Source organism: Schistosoma haematobium, chromosome 1, assembly GCF_000699445.3.
Source record: "Schistosoma haematobium chromosome 1, whole genome shotgun sequence".
Classification (NCBI taxonomy): Eukaryota; Metazoa; Platyhelminthes; class Trematoda; order Strigeidida; family Schistosomatidae; genus Schistosoma; species Schistosoma haematobium.
In genome coordinates this window covers 4,829,484-4,854,665 of record NC_067196.1, presented here as the reverse complement: position 1 = coordinate 4,854,665, position 25,182 = coordinate 4,829,484, and the positions used below count along the sequence as shown (strand labels likewise).

Here is a 25,182-nt window from a genome sequence, read left to right as displayed (position 1 = left end):
AAATATTGTATATTGAGAATGCAACTGAAGGCACCACTTGTTTGTATAGATAGCCTCGGTATTATTTGAGGGTGGGAGTATACTTCTTGGGTGCTGTGTATTCATTCCTAAAATGATTGGGATAGAAGTAAAGGGACGCTTAAATCAATACGTAAAAGTAAGTAATGTATTTGCACATGTATAACATTTTTAGGCCATCCTGCGCAACGTAGTTGACGAAAATGTGATTGTCTTCTACCCGGAAAAGTGGGTTTAAGTCATATTTTCCATTCCTCTCTTTCAGAAATGAAGAGGAACAGGTTCCGATCAGAAATGTGCGACTACCCCCAACTTCCGAACGGTTAGTTTGCAAGCAGTTTTAGTAGCTCCATAAAATGGTCGTGTCCTACATACATAATGCGCAACATGGTTAGCATACTTCATGTTCTGAATACAAGGTCATAGCCACCACTAATTGTCAACGGTGTTATAGAACTACCGGCAAGTAAAAGGGGTCAGCTCCCTAGCGTCTAGTTTGAAAGACCTAGGCAATCAGTCCTTGATTCATGTCAATGCAGATCGTCTCGTTACTGCTGTATAAGTATCCAAATGTAGTTCAAGTTACCTTTTTCTTAAGTCCATAGTGTATTCGGGTGTGGTTATTCTATCGAGTTTGGTTTCTATTAAGAACACGAAGAGGTCACGTAGCATTCAAACACCCAATACTCGCCAAGTCTGCTTTCAAGTACGATGGGTTATATTATTCTAAATCTGAAAAGTGCTCTAAGTTCATTATGACTAAAGTCGTATTCCCTATAAAAAGTGGTGGAGGAAGTAGACGAGTTGGACTGCGGCTCAAGAGAACTACCGGTTATATAGTGGAAAAATTCCTGCATGTCAATGAGAGACGTATGAAAATTTTAGCTGCATGGACTGGAAGAGCCTCGTTAGTATTGCTTCATACGCAGAAATTCATCCTTCTCTTGTATGAGTTTATAGTACTTAGTGTTCTTATTTTCAGTTTCCAATATGCACTTACTCTCTGCGTACTAACGAGTGCCTCATAGTGGCTTGACTTGTTAAGAGGCTTCAACATCAAAAGTATACTCTCGGTATACCGAAATCCTACTGGCAGTTTTGTCCTTTAGTGTTAATGCATATTCTCAATAAGTTGTATTCATGCTTGTTCTAGTAACAAAGATATTGCCTGAAGACCTGGATATTCTTTTTTTCTAAGAACACGATATTCCGAGTGGTCAAGCACATTTAAAATAGCCATTATACCCGGTCTATTCCTTAACAGCTAGTTGTCTTCCACATTTTCTCGGTTGACATTTGTCCACAGTCAACCTAATTCCGTGTCTTTCTAAAAACTGGGATGTAGTTAATACTTTCTACGTAGTCTTTTCGAAATTTATAGTGCACTTACTGAATAAGCGTGTTTGAAGTTAGAATTTGTGCATGTATTTTGTGGTACTCAAAGTTCATTTTAGGTTTAGATATCATCTCATACTAGTATTTATTCATCTGCTTACTGAGATAACTGCGTAAACGGCTGATCCACTAAGTTCTACATGACCTAAAGCTAGTACTAAATGAAATAAATAGTCCTTGTCTGAAAAGCTTTTTCAGAGGTCTTTTTTTGCGTTTCCAGAGATGTTCATCCTGGACAAAACGGGGAAGCCCTATTTTCCGTCGTGACCGATCAGACTCCAGGTTCATCTAGTAATACAATTACACTGACTGGCCGTTGGGGCGATGAAACTAATAGTAAACCGGAAGTTGAACTCATACTGGATGATCAGCTGAATTATCTCCCTATTCCATCTTGGTGGCCTTGTCGCGTTGTCAAGATTCGAGATGATGTCGCAGTAGTTAAGTTAAATGTATCACCACCGGCCGATGCAACACCCTCAGAAATTTCACTTTGTACACACCTTTCTACTGTCACCGAGATCGTAAGTCGTAAGTCTCTACGTCAGCCCAGTGATGACTGCCCATGTCTGTCACCTGATATCATTCACCGGCATCGTATTGAAATTCCAAAGGAATTGGCAGACTTGTAAGTCTATCTTGAGCAATGCAGGCAGAGGACAGTTATGTTGTGTTCACAGTTGTTTTTATGTTTTGTTTTTTACATTTGATTGCTGCACTTGCCTTTATACCACTTTGTAACAAAATGAACTCACAGATCGGGTTATCGACATTTATAAGTTAGCTATTTTTGAAAATGCCACTTCGTGATAACTATTGATCGCTATGATATCCGCTGGAATCTTGATATTGGGTCAGCAGGTAAAGACAGTATTTCATCTTCATAAAGATTGTAGAAAAATGACGCAAGTCCACTAGTTTTGCTCACAAAACTTAGTGCCGTAGTAAAAAGTGGGCAGATTGTATTGGTTATATGACTACGTGTAAAACTTTTCATAATAATTTTTTGGAAATAAAATTCCTAATCAGGACTATAATAATTATTTCTCGTATTTCACTGTAGCGTCATTAGAGCATTTCTTTACTGAAATCACCGAAAACAATTTCATTTTGGGTGACAGTACCAACTCAGTTCACGATTTACTTGGATTTGATTACATGCTGGCTACTTTTTATTTATTTAAACATAAAGATTGGTGCAAAGGGGCACCAAGTATTTTTACACCACACTTCATTTGATTTGTGTTTTGGCTGGAATATTGCCTAGGTTACCAGACCTCGAGCCTTTTACTTATAGATCCGGTCCACAAGGCAGTGGGGCAACGTTAGGAGACGCAATCCCATGGCCATGGTAGCCGATGACTAATAATCGGTTCACGACGATTTTTTCTCAGGGTTCATGAGCCTATATGCACCACCGTTTTTGAATCAAGATTTTCCGAATTCCTTAAGTGAATTCCCAAAACCCACTAGCTTGATTGAAGCGTGGAGCGTTCGCCTTCCGTCCTTTCGACTTCGTAAACAACAGCCTCACTGCGAGAAGGCAGTAAGACTTCCTTGCTAGTGGTCGTATACGCGTGGCTATATGAGAGCATTTCGAGAGAGTGAATTCTTCCCACCTTCAACTGTATCAAAGCATGTCGGTGCTGGCTACTTTATGGGTCTTGTTTTGTTTTCTACTACATTATAAGTTACATCATGATAACAATACTGTATACGATCACCATCGTCGAATTATACTACTCACACTAGTTTCAGAACTTGAGATCCACTTATCTGACATCTTTTCTCACCTGAGCAGTAACTTTTCAAATCATTTATATACTTCGAACCCTTAGGGACGTACTAGAAAATAATAAAGGTGGTTGTGTCGTTCATATTTCATTTTCGAGTCAACAAATCTATTCATCTTAAACTTTATCAGTTTGCCATAGAGCTCATTAATAATTTTCTATTTTCAGTGCTTCTGATCCTTCTGTCCACCATGACTTTTTGCGCCATTGTGGTGGCCCTGTAAGCCTACACTACGATAATGAGTCTTCCTGTTTGGTCGTGTTAACGACAGACCCTGTAACAGCCAAGAATGTTGCCTTGTTGGAAGATACTCATTTAAGGATGTTGCGCCAAAAATGGGCCCTAACTCGAAGTCTTCGGCAAACTATTCGAAATCTTGAGGTAAGTGTTCATTCATCTCACACCGTAAGATGTAGTTCATTGTTTCTGTTGACAATCTACTAAATTTCATTTCTCGGAGCTTCTTAACCTCGGGGATTTTACTTTACCAACAGAAGCTTAATAATGGTGCGAAATTCTCCATACCGTACCTCAGAAGTACATAAACATTGTAAAGGCTCTTTACTCGAATACTAATTGAACCAGAGCTTATGGCGAACTGTCAACCTCAAGTGATATCCGTCAAAGCTGTCCACTTTCTCCATTTTTATCTCAGTCAGTAACAACGTAGAACTCCGTTCGTACATACATCAGTTCGAGTTGCCACACCACATTAGCACAGTGATGCAGTTGTTTATTGAAATTTCGTAGTGGTAGAGGTAATAAGAGTATAAGCATAATCGGGAAGATGAGTGTTTGGAGATGTTACTTAAAGAGTATAATACAGTGAAATAAATTTGAGAGGAAAAAAAAGAGACAATGAGGAATCAGGAGATTAAAATTTGGGAGAACACAAAGAGTGTATGCACCTGCGCCATTGCAAACGATTTTGAGCCATGTCATTCAGGCTCTCTAACCATCAGTTGCTATCATCTCGCGGTCCCCAACCAGGTAGTCTACACCTACCGACATGACTCAGCCCACTTGTCAGTGACTTCATGGACTTGTGCCATGTTTTGGTCTGGCCGCCTCTAGCTTTCTTCCAACCTACTCCTATACCACTGAACATCGCACGTCGAGGCAGTCGGTGGTTGGGCATAGGTAACACGTGTCCCAGCCATCTCAACTGACGGAGCTTCACTACTTCGTCAATCGATTTGCCATCATTACCTAGTACCCGTTTCCTAACAACTGCGTTACTTACTCGATGTTCTCAGGATATACCAGCAATCTTTCGTAGACACCTATGATCGAATACTAGTAACCTACGAATATCCTCTACTCTTACCGGTTACGTTTCACTGCCATAACGTAGGACGGAACGAACTGCTGCTCAGTGAACACGTCCTTTGTTTGATAGACGGATATCTCGTCTACGTCATAAATGACGCAAGTTGACTAAAGCTAGTCGAGCCTTCTGTATCCGTGCTGAGATTTCGTCACACACCAGACCACAAGGGCTGATGATACTTCCAAAATAAGTGAAGCGATCGACACGCTCAACTACTTCACTCCCTATCATTAGTTTGGGTGTCAATGCAACCCAATACTGAAGCAACATTTTGCATTTTGAGGGGGAGAATCGCATGCCGAACATGTTTGCATTACTTTTTAGAGTGGCCAGAAGACTGCATTTTGTCAGCGTCTTCACCAAATATAACTATGTCATCGGCATATTCCAAGTCAACAAGTGAATCTCCTGGTAGAAGTTCAACCCCTGGAAATTTAGATGAGGAAAGTGTCATCTCTAAAAGCACGTCAACAACAAAGTCGAACAAAAATAGAGTGGATAGCTCTGACGAACACCACTTGAGGTAATCAATTCTGATGACAGTTCGCCATAAGCTCTCACTCTACCAGTAGTGTTCGAGTAGAGAGCCTTTACAAGGTTGATGCACTTCTTTGGTACTCCTTTCAGTGACAAACACTGCCACAGAACCTCAGGCAGTCAGCTACAACGTAGGACCAGGCACATATATGCATCGGTCCAGGTTGCCGTACCGTATTAGCACAGCAAGATGAACACCGGATTCATAGGAGTGGTTAGGTCAAAGGTGGTAATATATAGGAGAAAGATTGCATATGAGGATACAGTACAGTCAACAGAGTCGAATGCAACCTTAAGGTCGAGAAATACTACGATTGTGGGGCGTCTGAACGTGTGTCTGTGTTCTAGAACCTGACGTAGTGTGAATATCTGATCTATACAACCACGTCCAGGTCGAAAACCAGCCTGATTTTCTCTAGTCTGTTCTTCACGAGGTTTAGTTAAGCGTCGGAGTATTATTGAAGCTAATATCTTAGACACTATATTTGTCAAACTGATTTCTCTGTGATTGTCACAAGAAGACTTTTGTCCTTTCTTATAGACTGACACAATCAGTGATTTAGACCAGTTCCCAAATTCTACCTAAGACCTCAGTTAATCTCACTGCTAATACCGGATCATTATCCCTAAAAATCTCGGAAGTAAACCTGTCAGGGCCTGCTGCTCTCCCTCACTTCAGATTTGCGATAGGTTTTTCAACTTCATAAAGAGTCGGAGGACCTGCATTAACTCGCCATTCAGGTCGACGGAGATCGTGGGAAACCAAAGTGTGGCTGAAGGCCAGTTGAACTGATCCCTAGTGTTCTGCCCATCGATCCAATCTCCTAGATTGAGAATGTATAATATGTCCATCTTTCTCTGAGATTGTTTCGCTAACAGTCGGGTTCCTAATGCCGGTTTCCTTAACGAGTCTGAACAATTGTCTGCTATTACCTATTGCCGCTGCCTTTTCCATCTCTCTTGCTTTCGCTACCCACCACTGTTCACGATCATTACATAGGCTTCTTGTCAGCTGGTGCTTAAGCTGACTCCGCTCTTCATTATGTTCAGAGCAAGGTGGGATACGTTTTCGAGCATCTATCAGTGCGGTAGATGGTGCTGAGATCCAATGTTGCTTCCTAACCTTACGGTTTACCGTACTAGAAGATATCGCTGCTTTTTCTACAGCTTTTCGGGTATCATCCCATGGTGCCCCGGTGTGGGCATCACATACATGGCTGCCTAATTGTTTTTCTAGTTGTCCCTGAAATATACTCTTAACTTGACTATCATTAAGCTCAATATAGTACAACTGTCTCGACGTTCGTATTGAAGATGCTGACTTTGATATTGGTTGACAGTTGTTTTGATTTGCATAAGTATTCAAACGGTAGAAATTCTGTCCTTGCTTTGCCAATCTTCGCCTTTACGTCTGCATCCGATCCTCCGTGTTTATATATGATGCTTCCCAAGTATGTAAAAGATTCCTCCTCTTCCAGAGTTTCTCCATGAAGTGTAATTGGATTGGTGTTCTCCATGTTGTATTTAAAGATCTTGGTTTTCCCCTTGTGTATGTTGAGGCCTACTGCTACAGAGGCTTTCGCTATACTGGTTGACGGTTTTCTCAGATACATCATAGTGTCGAAGAAGGCCCCATCACGTTCCCCTATCCATTCTGTCAAACGCCTTCTCATAGTCAAGGGAGTTGGTGTGTAGTGACGAGTTGCATTCAATTGAATGTCCAACGATGATCTGTAACGTCGCTATTTAGTCTGTGCACTACCGATCCTTACAGAATTCAGACTGTTGATTTCAAAGTTGGGCGTCTGCTCAATTCTTCATTCGATCCAACAACACTGTTGGAAAGTTTTCCTCGTACTGATAGTAGTATGACTCCTCACACTTGCTGAGATCTTTCTTCGACATCCTGATTAGGTGTCCTCCACAGTCTGTTGACACTTGTTGTTTCTCCATTTTTTTCTGTGGAACGTCTTCGTGGTTACCTCTGTATGTGCCCTTGGTGCTTCAGCTGGTATGTTGTCTGTTCGTTCTGCTTTCCCACTCTTGGTTTGTCCGATCGTCACGCTGATTTCTTCGATCATTAGTCAAATGACGGCTATAGGAAGGTCTATGTGTGATACATCAATGTCCAGTGGGTTCAGTAGCGCTGTTGTAGTCAAGAGCTCTTCAAAGTAGACTACCCACCTGTTCTGCTGTTCGTAAATCTCAGTGATTGGTTTGCCCTTTTTGTCCTTCACTGATCACTCTTGTTTACCATATTTCTCTGCTAGTTTCTCCGTTGTGTCATGCAGTTGTTTCATACTCTCTCCCCTTGCAGATTTTTTCGCTATCTCTTCTAGGTCTAACACGTATTTCTGCTTGTCAGCTCTAATCCTCCTTTTCATTTGTTTGTTTGCTTCTGTGTATTCAGTTTGTGCCTTGACTTTCTCTGCTTTTGTTCGGCTCTCGTTAACTGATGTCCTCTTGTCCATCTTTTCTTGAATCCTCCTTAAGTTCTCGATGATGATCCATCCCTTATGATGATGCTTCTTAAAGTCGAAAACCTGATACGTTGAAGTTAGTGCTTCTTTGATCCCTTTCTAGTTGTCCTCTATTATAGTTTCTTCTTTGAATAAATCTTGTAAGACTTGAAACCTGTTGTGCAGAGCTGTTTTGAACTCGTTGAGTTTGTTAGTATCTCAAAGGAAGACGGTAGTAAACCTTTGTAATGCTGTTTCTCCAGTTGTCCAGTACTTGTTTACCTTCAGTTTCATCTTGGCAACCACCAGGTGGTGATCTGTAGTTATTTCAGCCCCTCTCCTGATTCTCATGTTTTCCATCGAAGTTTTCGTGATGGAATTGTGATCGACCTGGTTCTATGTATCGTGATTCGGTGAGTCCCATGTAGCTTTGTGTGTGCGTTTGTGGGAGAATATTGTGTCTCCTATAACCATTTTGTTAAATACACGTATCTGCAAATTTGTCACCATTCTCGTTGCTTTCTCCAAGTCCATGTCGTCCCATGGTATCTTCATACCCGGTGTTATCCATTTCGGCTTTGGTGCTTAGTCCCCCATCTGGATGGTCACGTCCTTTCCAGAGCACTTCGCTGTGATCGCTTGCAGCCTCTCATAAATCCTATCTTTATCGTCGTCGTTGGTGCTTAACATTGAATAACATTCGTTGTGACCCCCTCGTTCTTTGTTTTGAATGACGCTTTGATGATCCTGGGTTCGTGACATTCTCACCCTTGTTGTTGACACCATGCTCAACCCTCTTTCTTTACCAGGGATTGGGATCGGTAGTAAATCTAGAAGAGCTAATGGCGGAGTTTTATCGACTACGTGTATGGCAGAAAATCAAAAGCTTTCACAGACTATTTTATGACCTCCATACAAATGTTAATCATTTTGTATGCGATATGTTGTGTGGTAAATAGCTCATTTGCGTTTTACATAAGTTTAAGTCAATGGAAATATTCATAAAGGATATTGCACTCTTACAAAAATAAATGTACTTTATTTTTATAATCTTACCGTAAACATTTTTCAGGTCAATCGCGGACCAGATGTATCACGACCAGGTGGGTCAAAAAACTGCAGTGACTGGAACAGTGATCCTAGTCTATTTGTTGAAAAGTTTTTTGTTCCTCAACATCTCATGGGTTTAGCTATAGGTGCTCGTGGTGTAAATATTCGTGCTGCAAGAGAAATTCCCGATGTAATCCGTATCGAGTCATGGGAACCGTCTGAATATAATGCAAGAAATAATGACCCTGTCGATAATTCTGGAGATCATGGTGAAGCTGCGATGTTTGTTATAGAAGCCAAGGTATAACTTTTTCCAAAGTGATGATCTAGTGTTTTGTGTAAACAAAGAATGAGTTTTCGTTTGGCTAGCGTTATGTATTTTACTCGGTGGCTCACCCGTCTGTATGAGGCAGTCGGACTCACATTACTATGTCTACTATCATTTCCATGCACGCATCCGTATTTCCCTTTTGTCCACATATAGGCCTTGCCTACTTAATTTAAACCAACTCATCACTCTTCTTATTTTTTCATATCGAACGACGGTATCAAGTCCTACGAGAAATTATTGAAAGCATAAGACAGCCCTCGAAGTCATTTAAAGTTGACTTATGAGTTGGTATGTTAGTGGTTTGAAGAACAAATTTCCAGCTGTTAATATGAAAAGATTCTGATCAGTGGATAATATCCAGTGATACGATGTGGCCGAATGATGGCTATTCAAGACCAAATTATTAACGTAAGTCTCTGTATAACTTGAGATAAAAGACAAGACCTAGTCTGATAATCCCTGATGTTTGACGTAATTTCGACAGGAATTCAAAAATTCCTGTTGGCTAATGTCAACTTATGTCTCTTGAGATGTAGTTAAGATATCCATCTACCAACTGAGGGACGAGTTGACTGCGCAGTAGTTCTGTACATCCTACTTTGTGAAGGATGGCCATTAAAAGTAGATGATATTCATAGGTTACTAGTATTCGGTCATAGGTGTCTTCGTGTGCTTTAGGACAATTGAGTTGGGGATTCGGATGTTAGACGCAGAGTACTAGGTAACGATGGCAAATCAACTGGCGATGTGATGAACATTTGCCGACTGAGACAATTCGAACACGTATTGCATATGCCCATTCACTGACTTCCACGACGTGCGATGATGTCTGGTGTAGGAATAGGTCGGAAGAAAGATGGGGCGACCGAACCAAGACATGACATCAATCTACGAAGGCACCAACTGTTGAACTGAGCAATGTGGGTGGGTGTATTGTCTGGTTGAGGTACATGCAATTATTGTAACCAATTGTAAGAGGATGAGTAACATGACTCAAAATCGTTCATAATGACTCAAGTGCGCTCACTCTTTGTCTCTCCTTAAATAATAAATTTCTAATTTCCTTAAAAACTTATTTCACTAAATGATATTTTCGTCTCGAACTGTATTTTCGATGCCTATCCTTTTCTATTTCGACTTGTACTGTTGATACCTGTACTACTATAGGATTCTCTCGGACAATTTTATCTCGTTGTACAATGGGGTATGACAACCTATACCAGTATGATTGACAGAGGAATAGGTTCTTATAACAAAGTAACGTGCTTAAATGCAAATAATCAACAAGAGAATGATATCAAATGTAAACATCTGACCCGTGTCAATATTTTACGTCGTTTACCCTCCAATGAACTATCCATTCTGACTATAGCCCATCTTATCGGCGACAATATGCCTCAACTTAACAACCTTCTTCAATTTCAAATATCTAATTGAAAGTTATGATACTCGCTTTACTTGATTTCATATATGTGGCTAAAGTAGAGAATTCACATCACCAAATTCCCGTCTCATAATACTTCCCTTACGAATAGTCAAAAAATGTGTAAAACCATTTCGCGGATTAAGCAATTCCTGGGTTAGAAATAAGGTACTAATTAAGAATGACAACTCGATTGCTGAGGTAGTAAATCTTCATCAACTGATGTGGTTGGAGCATGGTTTGCGCTTACCAAACCAACTACTACGTCGACTAGAAATGTTGCCTAGTGTATGAATAGAATGAAAGAGCGCCAAACCAAAACGTGGTATCAGTCCATAAAGTTATCGGCAACTGGATTAAGCCATGTAGGTAGGTTCAGACCATGTGCATCTGTCCTTTACATTTCCCCAAATTATAGTCTGAAGTCTTCTTGATGTTTATTCCACTAATTTATACTTATCAAATCTTCTATGTCTAATCATTTCAATCACCACAGATTCTGTTATTTCCCCTACCATTCTGGAGCATTTCTTTACTGAAATCACCGAAAACAATTTCATTTTGGGTGACAGTATCAACTCAGTTCACGATTTACTTGGATTTGATTACATGCTGGCTACTTTTTATTTATTTAAACATAAAGATTGGTGCAAAGGGGCACCAAGTATTTTTACACCACACTTCATTTGATTTGTGTTTTGGCTGGAATATTGCCTAGGTTACCAGACCTCGAGCCTTTTACTTATAGATCCGGTCCACAAGGCAGTGGGGCAACGTTAGGAGACGCAATCCCATGGCCATGGTAGCCGATGACTAATAATCGGTTCACGACGATTTTTTCTCAGGGTTCATGAGCCTATATGCACCACCGTTTTTGAATCAAGATTTTCCGAATTCCTTAAGTGAATTCCCAAAACCCACTAGCTTGATTGAAGCGTGGAGCGTTCGCCTTCCGTCCTTTCGACTTCGTAAACAACAGCCTCACTGCGAGAAGGCAGTAAGACTTCCTTGCTAGTGGTCGTATACGCGTGGCTATATGAGAGCATTTCGAGAGAGTGAATTCTTCCCACCTTCAACTGTATCAAAGCATGTCGGTGCTGGCTACTTTATGGGTCTTGTTTTGTTTTCTACTACATTATAAGTTACATCATGATAACAATACTGTATACGATCACCATCGTCGAATTATACTACTCACACTAGTTTCAGAACTTGAGATCCACTTATCTGACATCTTTTCTCACCTGAGCAGTAACTTTTCAAATCGTTTATATACCTTCACCTTGAAAAGACAGTCAGTAGGATTTCTCTGCTAATGGTCGTATTTGCATGACTATATGAGAGCATTTTGAGAGTGGAATCTTTCCACCTTCAACTGTACCAAGGCATTTGAAGGTTCGTATGTACGGTCTGTTGGTTAAGAATCAATTATCCTAACCACTGAGCTGCTATACTATTTGCGAAACGCTCCACGAAGTTCGAGTTCTGCCCGGCTAACCCATATGTAGAGGAGGTAATTTAAATGTCGTCCATACCTATTGACTGAGGAGTGCTTTTAAGCCCGATTATTCAACTTCACCTAGTCCACGAAATTATCATTGAGGTATTGCGAGATCACATGAATAAATCTATCAGAAAATTAGAACATAATATCCGGCTGATTGTACGATAATAAATTGAATAGAGGGGATAAGTGGTCTGCTAAAAATTTCACCAACAAGGACATCAACTAATAATTTTGAAGATCAGTAGTCGTTCCTCGAATTCGTACACCATTACGTGTAATGTAGGTGATTCAACATATATTCCAGATATCTGATGAACTCTACAGTCACGAAAATATTTGATTTGAAATAGTAGTCAACCACTAATCATCTTTAAAAAAATATTTGGTGTTTAGCTGTATATCATTTCATGTTTCTGTTAACTCATTGAACAGGAAGCAATGGTTACTTCACTATCCATCCTCGAAGTTTAAAAGAATGTGCATATGTAATACATTCAAAAACAGATTGGATGTACTTTGCAAGTATATATTAGAAATGGCTATCTTCAAGTTTCTCTCGTCTCAGTATTTATTTTTAATAAATTTCCTGTCAGATAATTGGTTAGCGAACATGTACTTTTCTCATGTAAATATTAACTAGTTTTTTCATTGATGATACAGCTTTTAGACAATGTAAATGTTGTGTCTTTTGTATGTCTGAAAAATAGAAGGATTTTGTGTTGTCTGGTTGGTAAAATTAACATATGTGCTATGTTTTAGTTTTACAGAGTAAAGTGACAATTACTTGGTTGTTTTATTTTTATTGCTGGAAATGAACTCTAATTAAAATATTATTATTGGTATTAATGGTTTAAAATTCTAGACTCCAGAAGCTGCAAAACAAGCTCGAGCTAAATTGGAATACTCCGAGCTATATTTAGGTGTTCCACGTCGTTATGTAGGACGTTTGATCGGAAAAAGAACCTCAAATATTATGTCCATTATTCGTAAATCTGGTGTTGTTCACATTCATTTCGATGATCATATTGAAGGCTCCGTGTCTCTCAGCGATGATAATAACCAAACTGATGTTATTAAGTATTCCCATCCAGGGCATCCTTTAGCAAGCACAATGCGACGAGTCTTTCTAAAGGTAATGATCATACATGTCTTTTTGTTCACCTAATATTCTGTGTACATACTAATACACCTGGGCAGTATCACAGCCCTCACACAAATTTAATGAGATTTGTGTGGCGCATATGTATTTGGTACCTCCTTGTACCAATATCTATGTGTTAAAATAAATAAATAAATAATCACAGTACGTTTATATGCCTAAACGTATTAGTTCAACAAACTGAGTATTCTGTATTCTTTTTAGTTTTTTATATATGGGCTGTTCAATATATCTTTAGCTTCTCCAGTGGATTGTCTGTCAGCTTTTAGAAGAGCTTATACACCGGTCTACAATATCATCAAACTTAATCATTTTACCTTAGTTAGGTGGTGGTAGTGATTTTTATATAGCTTTTCATTCTTGAAATTTATATGATGATTTGCATTATTTTAAAAAATAGAAGTGATTTCACATCTGTAAATATCTTAGAAAGTCGTTAGATGAAGAGAATACCTTTAAAACAACAATTGTTTGCACTCTCAACATATAATTCAGTGCCTGGAACAATAATATTATTTATACCTTAATCACTCCTCAGTTTTGTATCAATTTTTCTTTGAAGTTGTTTCATTCTATTGGTTACTTTTTTCAAATGTATTCGTGATTTATACGAATATTCGTCAATATTAGAACTACTAACAGTTTGACAAATATTGGGTGCCGAGTATAAAGTAGACATAATATATGAAAATTATATTTGAAATAATCTCAGCGTTTGAAATTTAAATAATCCCAACGTTTTGTCCCGCGAACCTGTCTGAACTTCTGAAGAAATAATATTAAAGTAGTTCAGATAAGTTTGTTGGACGAAACGTTGGAATTATTTAAATTTTAATCGTTGACATTACTTCAAAAATAATTTTAACACAATGTATTCCAATGGTCAAATAAGATCACAGGATAGACAGTCATCACCATCCATTGCGAAACATTTGATTGAGACGGGTCATAAGGTTGATATCAAATCAGCATTTGTTGTGTTGTACAAAAGCCTTCAAGGACGTATACTAAGGTTTATTGAAGCCTTGGCTATACGAAAATTAGAACAACACATATAAGCGAACAATGGTTTTCAATTAGATCGTCATCAGGCTTTACTCTAATATACATGAATATTTATACAAAAATGTAAACCAATCAAGGCAATACGGGTCAATAATCACAATGAAATAGAAAAAAATCGAAACCCCTTCATGTGTTCAAAAACAATTTGTGCTTACACTTAACCTACCCTGGTAGTACTGATCCAGAGTGGTAATGACATTTGTTTTTGTGTACTTTAATATTTTTTTCTTTTTTTATGACTTATCCTTAACCTGTCTAGTTGACCTTTTAATTTTCATATATAAATGTTCTTAACAAGTATATGTGTGATCAGATTGTTCGAAATGTATTGCGCAAATATATCACACAATTCTGATAAACGTCTTCTCATTGCATTATCGAAATGTATTCATCGTTATTTAAGAAAACCATTCTATTTACTTTTGTTTAAGGAACTGGATAGTATATTTGGTTTCATCAAAAAACGCAACTCATGACCAAGCTCATGAACATTTTTACTTGTACTGAATTGAATTCACTGATACACTGATCTTAAATACATGTTCCATTATCCATAAATGAAAATTGTCACTTATATATTAATAGCTTTAATTGAACCACTATTTTCGTTCATTCCTTTCTACAAGGACACGTGATTACGCGAAGCTTTCTGTTTTCCTTCTAATCACTTGCAAATGAAATTTTGAACTAAAAATGAGTAAATATTGACTATTTTTTATTCTGAATAATCTACCGCATATTTTTCGTGATTTGGGTGAACAATCTAGTTTTTAACGTCGCGATATAGAAGTATCGAAATAGGAATCCGTGATTTCTAAAAATAAAAATAATCATTAAACACAAATCAAATATTTCTTTCTAGCTACTAGCATCAGATATTTTCAATTGAGCTTTGCTTCCTGCCCATTCACAGATATTAAACTTTTAAAATACTTTGGTTAATCAGGTATAGTTAGAGGGTGGTTGATTACTTTGTGTATTTATTGCATGCCGGACATGTGATGGTAACCGTGCTCGCTAATTGCCAGTGTTGACAGTAGATGGAAACAGATATAGACTGGATTGTGAATAAAACTAAAAAATAGGGGTTTGATGAATGTTCTCCAATCTCATTATTACTCGATCAGTGCCACATTTTATTAATATTACTTTAAGTTGGTAATTATTCTCTTACGTCAAAACATTAAATTTTATTTTCGTTGGTCTTAAGGTTGCAAGTGTATATATTTTATTCTGAGGTCAAAATTATTGATCTGTTCTTAGACAATTTTAATCTTCAATAATTAAATTCATGAGTCACTTAAAGCTAGACCACCATGGAAAACCTGGATGGCCGTTTCGTCCTAGTATGGGATTGGTTGAAGTTAGATATTAACACCGTTAGATGCCGGTCACCTCAATGGTCTAGTGGTTAGGCGGTTGCGCGCAAAACTGATACGTCCTGCGTTGGAATCTCGCAAGACAGGATCGTGAATTCGCATTGTTGAAGAGTCCCACAATAGACCGAAACGGCTATCCAGTGCTTCCAGGTTTTCCATGGTGTTCTAGCTTCAATTGACTCGTGATTTCAACTGTTGAAATTACTAAAATCCCCACAAAACTCCTGATAATGTTAATCTTGTCAAATTTTATAGGCTGGAAGTGCTCAGACATCCTCACAACCATATACAGATGAGGAATACGGTGGATTCATACTAGCTGGTACAAGGGACTCGATCGAAAAAGCGCGTTTGTTGATCAACTTCCAAATGGATTATTTCTATGATCTTGAAAAAATGGAGGTTAGTTATAAATGGCGAAATTCTGTGCCGTATTTGTGGCAGTGTACATTCCAAAAGTTTGTTTTTCCTTGTGTCAATTCGTTATAATGGGCGTTGTCTAAGATCTTATATTGATGCACAACGTGTTACGGGCTAACCCTTCCCCACAAACTGGCTAGTTACGCGAGAAGATAATAATAGAAGTGAAAGTCTATTGGGCTACCGATATATATATATATATATATATATATATATATATATATAATTAGCTCATATCAGAATTCAGTATAAATTAAAACGAGGTACTAAGTCAGAAATCAACGCTCAAACTATTTCGTTTAGCAACAACACATGCGTAAAGAATCAACGGACCTGGGAAGGGGAGTCAGATTATATTGACTAGTGCTAGAGGGGTGAAAGACGCCAGTTGTCGTTTCATGGACGTCTATGCCACTCAAGGACACTTTTAAGAGACCTACAAAGAGGCCATCTGGATTATCTGCGACTGTCCAACGGCTTAGGTTCTGTCACACACAGTCTATTTGTAAGTATTTTCAGATGTTTTAAATCCGTGCTTTGCAAACCTTCCTTTTAGCGACAAGGATCCATGGAGCTAGTCAAGTTATGCTACTTTCGGACCGACTTTTTGTAATCCTCTACGTTATGAAAAAACTACATACCCTGTCTGTCTGAGGGGGACGCAAAATTGGCACTACACCTCTTTGCAGTTGACAGTACGACTTCGGACTTGGACCCTGAATCGCAACTACTGTCAAACTAATCTGCTTGACATGGTAGGGCACTGAAAAACAAGTGTTTCATCGAATATGGATCAATTCTAGTCATCACGATATCCAAAAAACCTACACGTCAAGCTATTAGCTACATTTGTAAGCGATGGGTATGGTAAACGGAGAATAACGAAGGGTTCAAAATTTAGCATGCATTTAAAGGACGAGCCTGAGTTGTTCTAAATTGCCTCAAGACAACACACAGTTTCCAACTACTAGTTATGAGCATCTCACTAACCCATCTCTAGTATCCCCAAAATTCTCAAATCGCTAATCACGTGCGTTTAACCACAAGAAACTGATAAACACCTACGCATACGAAAAGTTGACGTTTTATGACAAATGGTAGATTCGTGTTGTAGGCATGATTCTCGGTTGTTTCGATCGAAGATTCGGATTTAATTCTATCTTCTGCAGCGTGGAAATGCACTTCATGTTTTTTATTCCATATAGTGTACATGTCGTTTAAAGAGCTGTACTACTAAAAGCAGAAAATTTTGGGTCGAAGAGCGAACTAGTTCTGCTAATTGGATTGAGATGTTACAAAGTATGGATTTCTCTCATAATTGACTAACATTCCCAGCTATGTTCCCTTTTCTATTGCAGTTTTAAGGCATCCACTAAAGGTAAATAGCTTCAAAACCGTAAAGACATATTCGAACTGTCGTGTATGTTACAGAACAATAATCGAGCAATCTTTATATATATATATATATATATATATATATATATATATATATATATATATATATATATATATATATATATATATATATATATATATATATATATATATATATTCTTAATATCTTCATCGAGTCCTCCCTGTTAATCGGTGACGCTGCTCAGTTATGTAAAAGTTTCCATATCATCCAGAATTTGTCCATCAAGTGTAATTGTATTGGTATTCTCCTTGTTGTATTTGAGGATTTTGCTTTTTCCCGTGTGTATGTTGAAGACCATTGCTTCTGAGGCTACTGTTACACTGTTTGTCTTCACCTGCATTTGTTCGTGTGTATGGGACAGAATGGTCAGGTCATATGCCATGTTCAAATCTTGTAGTTGCATCCAAGCAGTCCACTGTATTCAGTTTTTCCCCTCAGATGTTGAGGGCTTCATAATCCATGCTTCTTTGGGTACTATTACTGCATCTCCTTGTTTGTGGGAGAAATTTCCTTCTTCATGACCAGAGTATAACAACCTATCTCATGAAGCTAATTTTTACTTTTTATCTTATTCTGAGCACCCCCATCTTAGATATTATTTCCGTCGCTACTTGTCTGATCCTTCCTCATCCTCCAGGCAGTCCAGGTAAGTATGTTTTGCTGTAATTATTCGAATGGGCATCGACCTCGTGACTACGGAATAATTTTGACTTTCACTATAAAATGTCATAACTCTTCCAAATAAGGATCGTTCACCTTCTAAGGCAGAGTTTAAATTATTTTTTCTACTCCACGCACAACTTTTCTTTGTCCGGGAGTTGGGCCATGGCTGGAATTAGTAAGATTGTTCAGTAAAGAATTTGTTCAAATTGATTCTCTTTCTCTAAACGTTAAGCACCAAATATATATTTTGTACACTTGACTTTTATTATTAAACCACTTAGATATTGTTTTATTCTCATTGGGATTATTATAAGCTGATACACTTTTCACTTCAGAATTCTATCATTACAGTCTGTGGCTTTTAGTTAACAGATTATTTTCTTTTTATTGCATCATTAATAAGAGCGAAAAGCTGGAGTTAATGCGTAGTTTATCTCATGGTGGAGTGGACTCTGGTCCAGTCTACCCAGCTCGTGGTACGGCAGTCGGACGTTGGGGTGAACGTGGTGGTGTTGGGAATTATGGCCGTGGTGGTCGCGGACGCAGACCAGGTCGTGGTGGCCTGTTACATCCTCCTGTTAGTGATGTCAATCATGGACATTATACAGATGATGAGAATATTGGAAATCCAATCCCCTGTCGAGGTGCAAAACGTACGGTATGCAATTAATTATCTGTTCAGTGGTCTTCTCGAGCTATTTTATTTGTGACATAATACGCAATTAATCGCATAATAAATAGTGATTCAGAATTCAACTGAACTGAATGAGTAAAAATTAAATGAACACACCGTTTGAATGTCTCAATTGCCAATCAGGTTAAAGGTTAGAAAGATAACAAAATTCCATTAGTCTCATCTATACCATTCATAAATGTGCGTTTATTTACTAGTCGATCGTGTCAGAATGAGCTGATAACTGACCTTTCGCCAGTTGATCACAGTTTCGCTTCTCTCACTACGTCAACATTCAGGTCTATCCTCACATCCAACAAGCTACTTGATTAATGACACGTTACTATTCATTATCAAAGGTTGCGAAACTTGCATTCATGTAAAGAACTATTATTCGAGATGTGAAAATTATGATGTTTGGCTTGTTATTTGATCTTCATTGTCTAGTGTTCATAAATGGAGTCAAATATTGGTATAATCTAACCTTTAGTTTACTCCCAGCTATGTTTTACTGTGTTCGTTGTGACATATTTTGTGTATAATCCTAAGGCATCTTCCAGACAATCGTTGTATTTTGTACGCATTCAAATGACTATGTTAAAAACTACCAGCAATTTGAATTTTTCGCCACATTATGGTAGAGCTTTTGTGGCAGCTGTGTGGTGTATCTCTGGTAAACTCTTGTGTGCTATCCTAATAGTGATATTATCGATAGAAAATATAAAGTCTATCGTCGTGCTGTACAGTATGTTTATAGTATTACTAAAAAGGCTGCAGAATTCAAGCATCAAATTAATAAGGTTTCTATATTCTGTCAAGAAAATTTGCTAACAAATAGTTAACCGTCTTAAATCTTTCTTGTAATGAGATCCGTGTTCAAAATCATTTCTTTTCAACCCGTAGATCATGTTTGATATATCAGTGGCAACTCGAACTGATGTACGTACGTACAAAGTCCCACGATGTTACTGACTGACTAGTAGGCATGCGCCAGTAAAACTCATGATTAATCTAGGGTGATTCACAATTGAGTCTTGTTCAAATCATGATTCCTCTTCGGAAATAAATATTTCATCAGAAAATCTTCCCGGCAATTTTGTTTTTAAGAAATGAGCAATTATCTTGATATGAAATGATTAATGTTCTTCAATTTTTATGAACATCTAATCCATTAAATATAATCATGTAATTTGGCAGAATGACAATTTATCTGTTTTGTTAATTGAATTACAGCCTCGTGAAACATACGGTCACCGTAGTGCTGGTGGAAGAATCCCACGTCAAAGTGGAAGAGGAAGTCGGCGAATAGGAGGTCCAGGTCGCGATTCTAATTGGAATAACCTCATGAACAACAACGGGGATGTCGCTGACCGTCGTCGAGGTTCAGGTGATTCGGATGTCTTGGAGTCTGACAACTTGCCTGATGGTTTGTCTGCAGAACGAGCAAACGCTGGAAGACATAACAGAGTAGGACGTCATTCTCCAGCTCCAAATGGATTTTATTCTGATAGAGAACGTGGGGACGAAAGTGAGGATACCCTCAATCCTAGCAATGAAAACAATTTCCCTTGTGGTGATGCGTCTTCTGAAGACGGCGGGGGTTGTTCAGTTGACAATATGCGCTCAAGACTGAATAAATATGTACATAGTCGGTAGGTAGCTTGTTAATTTTGAAAACCGGTTATATTACGTTTAATAATCAATTTAAAAATGGCAGGACGTTTCTTTATCTGCGAACAGTTTACAGTTATGGGCGAGATCTACTAAAAAAGTAAAATTCTTTAAAGCAATTAAGCACAAAATATAAACAAATCACAAATCATAATAAAAGGTAATAGTCTGAAAAATAGGAGACACGCGTTACCCGTTTCCATTTTGGTTGCAAACTTTTCAAGGGTAATCACTGACAGCACCTGTGTGGGCGTAAACCAAGGATTATTTTGGTTCTATATCTAAGGTCACTCTTGATAACACAGTATTATTATTTATTTGAGCACAAACTGGTGCCCAAACGGATGTGTCACGTAACCAAGACATATAACAATAAAAAATAAAAAAACTAACGAGTGTAGTATGTTGCGGTAGTAGAAGTTTAGTTTGAAAATAATAGCCAGAAAAACTTTCGGATAAAGTGCCTATCAACTTTATATGATAAAAGTAAATCTCAGCAGACATGTTAGTCTGAGTCATATTTGATTACATCAAAAGCCACTGAGTTGAACTGTCTCTTCTTGGGTAAGTGTGTGTCATAGAAATGCTCTGTGGAGGCTGAATTCTTTGTACTCCCCGGCTGTAGCAGGGTTTTTAATTCCTAGTGTGCACCCGATCGCTGCTTCACGAACAATGTAAGCCTACATCCTCATTACGTTTCTCAGAAACATTACCACAAGGTTATTTAGTCTTCTTAGAGGGATAAGTTTGTGGTTATTAGGTGGAATCTTATCTTCCACGGACTTTTTGAGAAGTTCTGAGTCATATTTGATTACGTCAAAAGCCACTTAGTTGAACTGTCTCTGAGACTCTGTCCAGGTAATCGTAATGGACTAATATTTTATAGTCCCATACAATTTTCTTTCAAACCACGAGGCTACAAACTGACCACTTGTTCGCTTTTCTTACCTCATCCCAGCGTCGACAACACTGCACTGTGTGGAAGTTGCTTGGATGACACACGTAACATATCCAATCCTATGTTTCAATATGGTTACATTAACCAAATTATTACTACTATGTCTAGACGCACAATACTGACATAGTTTTACAATTGAACGCCAGCAATTCAGAGACAACGACGATCGAACACAGAATGTCGCCGAACATCCTTGACTCGAACAGGTCAGGTTTCGCAAACACAGCGGGACTGCTATCACCAAATCATTGTAGACCCGACCATTTGCACTCAGAATGTCGTCAAAGATGGTCCAATATAGGTATATAGGTCTCATCATTCACGCCACCACCAACGCTCATCGAACTACCCGAACACACGAACTTTTCGACCACCTTTAAGAGCTCACCACTAAGAGTGAGGCTTCTGCCAATCGTAGAAATACTCTGCACTTATAAAGTGCAAAGTATATGCCATGCCTACTGACTGGACGCGATTTGCGTAGTATGTGTATCATCGCATATTAAGACAATATCACACATATTACACATGATTCGCTGGAGTATCCCAAGCAGCTGTAGAGAAGCATTGCTTATAAGCGCAGGACGTTTTGAGAAGTCACATGAGACGTGACCTGCAATTTTCATAACGTCTTGCAAACGCAGCCGGTGTTCATCCATACTTTTCGGTGAATTGAAAGCTAGGCTTGATATTTAGTTATTATATGTGAAAATTATATTTGAAATATTCTCAGCGATTGAAATTTAACTAATTCCAACGTTTCGTCCAGCTAACTTGTCTGGACTTCTCTATACTCGGCGCTCAATTACTGTCAAACTATTCGTTCTAATCTTGACGAATATTCGTATAAATTGATATTTAGTTGCAACAAAATCTGCAGCCAATTTACTCAAAACAATCTGTTTAGGACGATGAACATTTTGGCCACTGAGACGTAACATGAGATTAGTGTAAACAAGGGTATGATCAAAGTCCAGGTATGTACTTCAAAAGGAACAGTATAACCACGCCAACAGTAACTGGTCACGGTGTGGTTAATCTGAGTCGACGACTGGGTTGCAGAGGTAGGGTTCCAGGTAGCACATCAGCGATAACTGTGCAGGAAATCTGACGTTCAGAACTAGATTTTGGTCTTCTCAAGTTTTCAGGAGACCGTCATCGTCATTTTTCTGCAATCAACGAGTCCCTACTGGTCACCCAAGCTTTCGACCAAAGGATCTAATCCACAGTAGAGTGAAGTGACATCACAAAATGCAGTGCCATGGCAGCCGGTGACCAATGTCTGTTAATGAACTTTATTTTCACATCCTAGAATTCATATGCATCACCGGCTTAGAATAAGGGTCTTTTTAACTTGCATCCATACCCGTTAACCCGCTTCGGTCGCTGGATATTCGTCTTTCATCACCCCACTTCTGTAAAAAGCACCCTCACTGTGAGAATGGAGTGGATTGAAGTCCTCTGTCAGTGGTTATGAATGCGTAGCCATATGAAAGCATTTCGTGAGGAAGAGAGAACTCTGTCTACCCTTACTTGTACTATGACATTTAGAGGTCCAGTTTCGTTTATCGATTCAACTCTCCACTCAATCGTGGCATTTACTTAGTTGTCTCACAATACGTCACTGGTACTTCGAAGTTTTTGCGACTGAAGATAAAGGTACGGACATCTTATGTCCTCGGACAATTGGGAAAAGCTAGACGGGCTTTGTATCCGTGCCAAAATTTCTTAACAACCCAGCAGTGTTGTTAAGATTCACAAGATAAAAATTACTTAAAGTAGCTCGTTCTCCAGGTACTCGGGTATAAGCCACACAATTATTGTAAAGGCTAATAAAACCACCAAGCTGACGCTAACTATCTCAAGCCACTATTCTTCAGGGCATCCCATGTCAGCTTATCAGGCCTTACTGCACTTCCACTCTTCAAGTTTATTATAGCTTTCTAGTAGTTAGATGCCAACTTTCTCATTCCGTCAGCCGAGTTTAGTAGTATGAATACACAGTTATTAGTTTCCTTGTCTTCTACAGTGGTAATTTGAATGTGACCGTTTTATTATGACTCATATGAGGTACGACCTCAAAGGTACCATTATTATTTGTTTTTTAGTCGTAACAGTAAATCACGTCCCCACGTCGCTCACATCCAGCTCGTCCCCAAAATTCCGACCAGTGGGATACCAATTGTCAATTCAACAACGTCGATTCATCTCTTGGTAGTCAGAAGTTACGTAGTGGTGGTCAGGGTAATTATTCTGCCAGACAGCAGTCGGCGCAAGTAGTATATCAGGAATAGAGATCCTTGCACACTTTTACTGGATGTTTGTGTGTACCTCTTTAAGTTGAGTTAACGAAAAACTTCATGTATTACATTCTCATATCTTCATTTCTTGTTGTTGTTTGAATATTGTTTCTTTTGTTACTTTCCCGGAGTTATATATATATATATATATATATATATATATATATATATATATATATATATATATATATAGTCTCATACCGACAATGTTGTCTGGTTTTTCGCAAACATTATTACTAATATCCAATCTCATCTTCATTTCTTACACACGAATACGTTACACATGTTTATACAACATTACAATTTCTTAAACCTGTGATTAGCATGCATATCTTATGTGGTTCATTAGTTTATTCGCGCTCAAGTAGCAGTACTTCATTTTAACCGGTTCCAGTCATCTCATTCAGTATCAAGATTTTTAAGCAATAAAAAGACAACCACTTCAGGTGTACTCATAAGAAACTGTTATGTCTTCATTTCTGTCACCTTCTAAGAATAATCACCTTTGAACTAACTACTTATCCACCGGTAACTGCGTTTTTCCATCTAAGTGTATTAACTAGTTCTAATTTATTCTATACGTTATCTTCTGAATAAACAATTTCTCTTCGTTACAATCTTTTCTTCATACATTTTTTCATACTTTCCTTTGTTAATGTGCCTTTTCAAGTCACTTGAACTTTTTAGAAGTATTTGTTATTTCTCATGCAAAAACTGATGAAAGCATAAAAGCTTTTGTCATTTTACAGTGGATAGTTTGTAAATTTTACTTATGTCTATGTGTTAAGCATGCTTGTGTGTATATGTGTGTGTTGTTAGCACTCTTCAACTTGTCAGTCTTCCGAACTCTTTCTAAAAAACATTGTGGTATGAGTGGCCTTTTAATGTAATATGCTACTCATTCATTTTATTGTATTGGGTTTATCCATCTTACTGTTAACTTGTTCTTTTCTGTTCATGCGCCTCTTGCATATTCGTTAATTAAGTTGCATTTTCATCCTTGTGTTTTTCTTACGGGCGATATACTGCCTGGTTGACGCATTCAGCAACTAACAGTCCTTTTAGCGAACGAACGTCTTACAAACATCAGTACTAACTTTCTTGATTGAGATCATGAACCGATTGATGTTAGACCACCATCGAAAACCTGGGTGCACTGAACTGTCGTTTCATTCTATTGTGGGACTTCTTAGCAATGCGCGTCCACGACCCCGCCCACGAGATTCGAACTCAGGGCCTTCAGTCTCGCGCGCAAACGCTTAACCTACCGGACCACTGAGGTGGCATCCAATGTTGTTAATGTCTAACCTCAATCAATCCACGAAATTGCGCGTTCATGGGTAGCGTTAGACTTAACCGGATAATTGTTTCTGGGATATTCTTCTGAGTAACCCTACACCTCCCCTTTGGAGAAGTTAATAGCGACGTAACCGAGGGTTTACTTAAAGTTTCTTTGGGTGTCTTCTTTTGCGATCCGACCTCCGAGGCAACCACACAGAACCAGAAGGATGTTCTACTTGAGTAGATGACTTAGTCGTCTCTGTTGGAGGTATTGGCGGAAGTTGAAACGTGTTCAACAGCAAGTCGAGTGGGACATGTTTTGTAATTGCTTCTTTCTCCTTCGCTTTCCTCG

The 25,182-nt window shown here is 38.4% G+C and overlaps 1 protein-coding gene across 2 annotated transcripts; it reads left to right on the top strand.

Annotated features, from left to right (window-relative positions):
- FMR1_4 (Synaptic functional regulator fmr1) lies at positions 1-24,543 on the top strand. Of its 2 annotated transcripts, XM_051218349.1 has the most exons (11): positions 1-157; positions 194-246; positions 284-340; positions 1,634-2,041; positions 3,375-3,588; positions 8,606-8,884; positions 12,707-12,976; positions 15,703-15,849; positions 18,351-18,605; positions 19,854-20,272; positions 23,358-24,543. In XM_051218349.1, exons 1-11 carry the CDS (start codon positions 113-115, stop codon positions 23,527-23,529), a joined length of 2,319 nt encoding a protein of 772 aa, XP_051072965.1. In that variant the 5' UTR covers positions 1-112; the 3' UTR covers positions 23,530-24,543. The 2 variants fall into 2 exon arrangements, with proteins under 2 accessions (XP_051072965.1, XP_051072966.1); XM_051218348.1 differs by lacking the exon at positions 8,606-8,884.
- The last annotated feature ends 639 nt before the right edge of the window (positions 24,544-25,182 follow it).

What these genes read in the sequence shown, in the direction of transcription:
- FMR1_4 (XM_051218349.1), top strand. Translation starts at nt 113, where the DNA reads ATGATTGGGATAGAAGTAAAGGGACGCTTAAATCAATACGTAAAA. An exon ending in CCAAAGGAATTGGCAGACTT is followed by an intron (nt 2,042 to 3,374) that starts GTAAGTCTATCT and finishes TTCTATTTTCAG; the next exon opens with TGCTTCTGATCCTTCTGTCC. An exon ending in TGCGACGAGTCTTTCTAAAG is followed by an intron (nt 12,977 to 15,702) that starts GTAATGATCATA and finishes CAAATTTTATAG; the next exon opens with GCTGGAAGTGCTCAGACATC.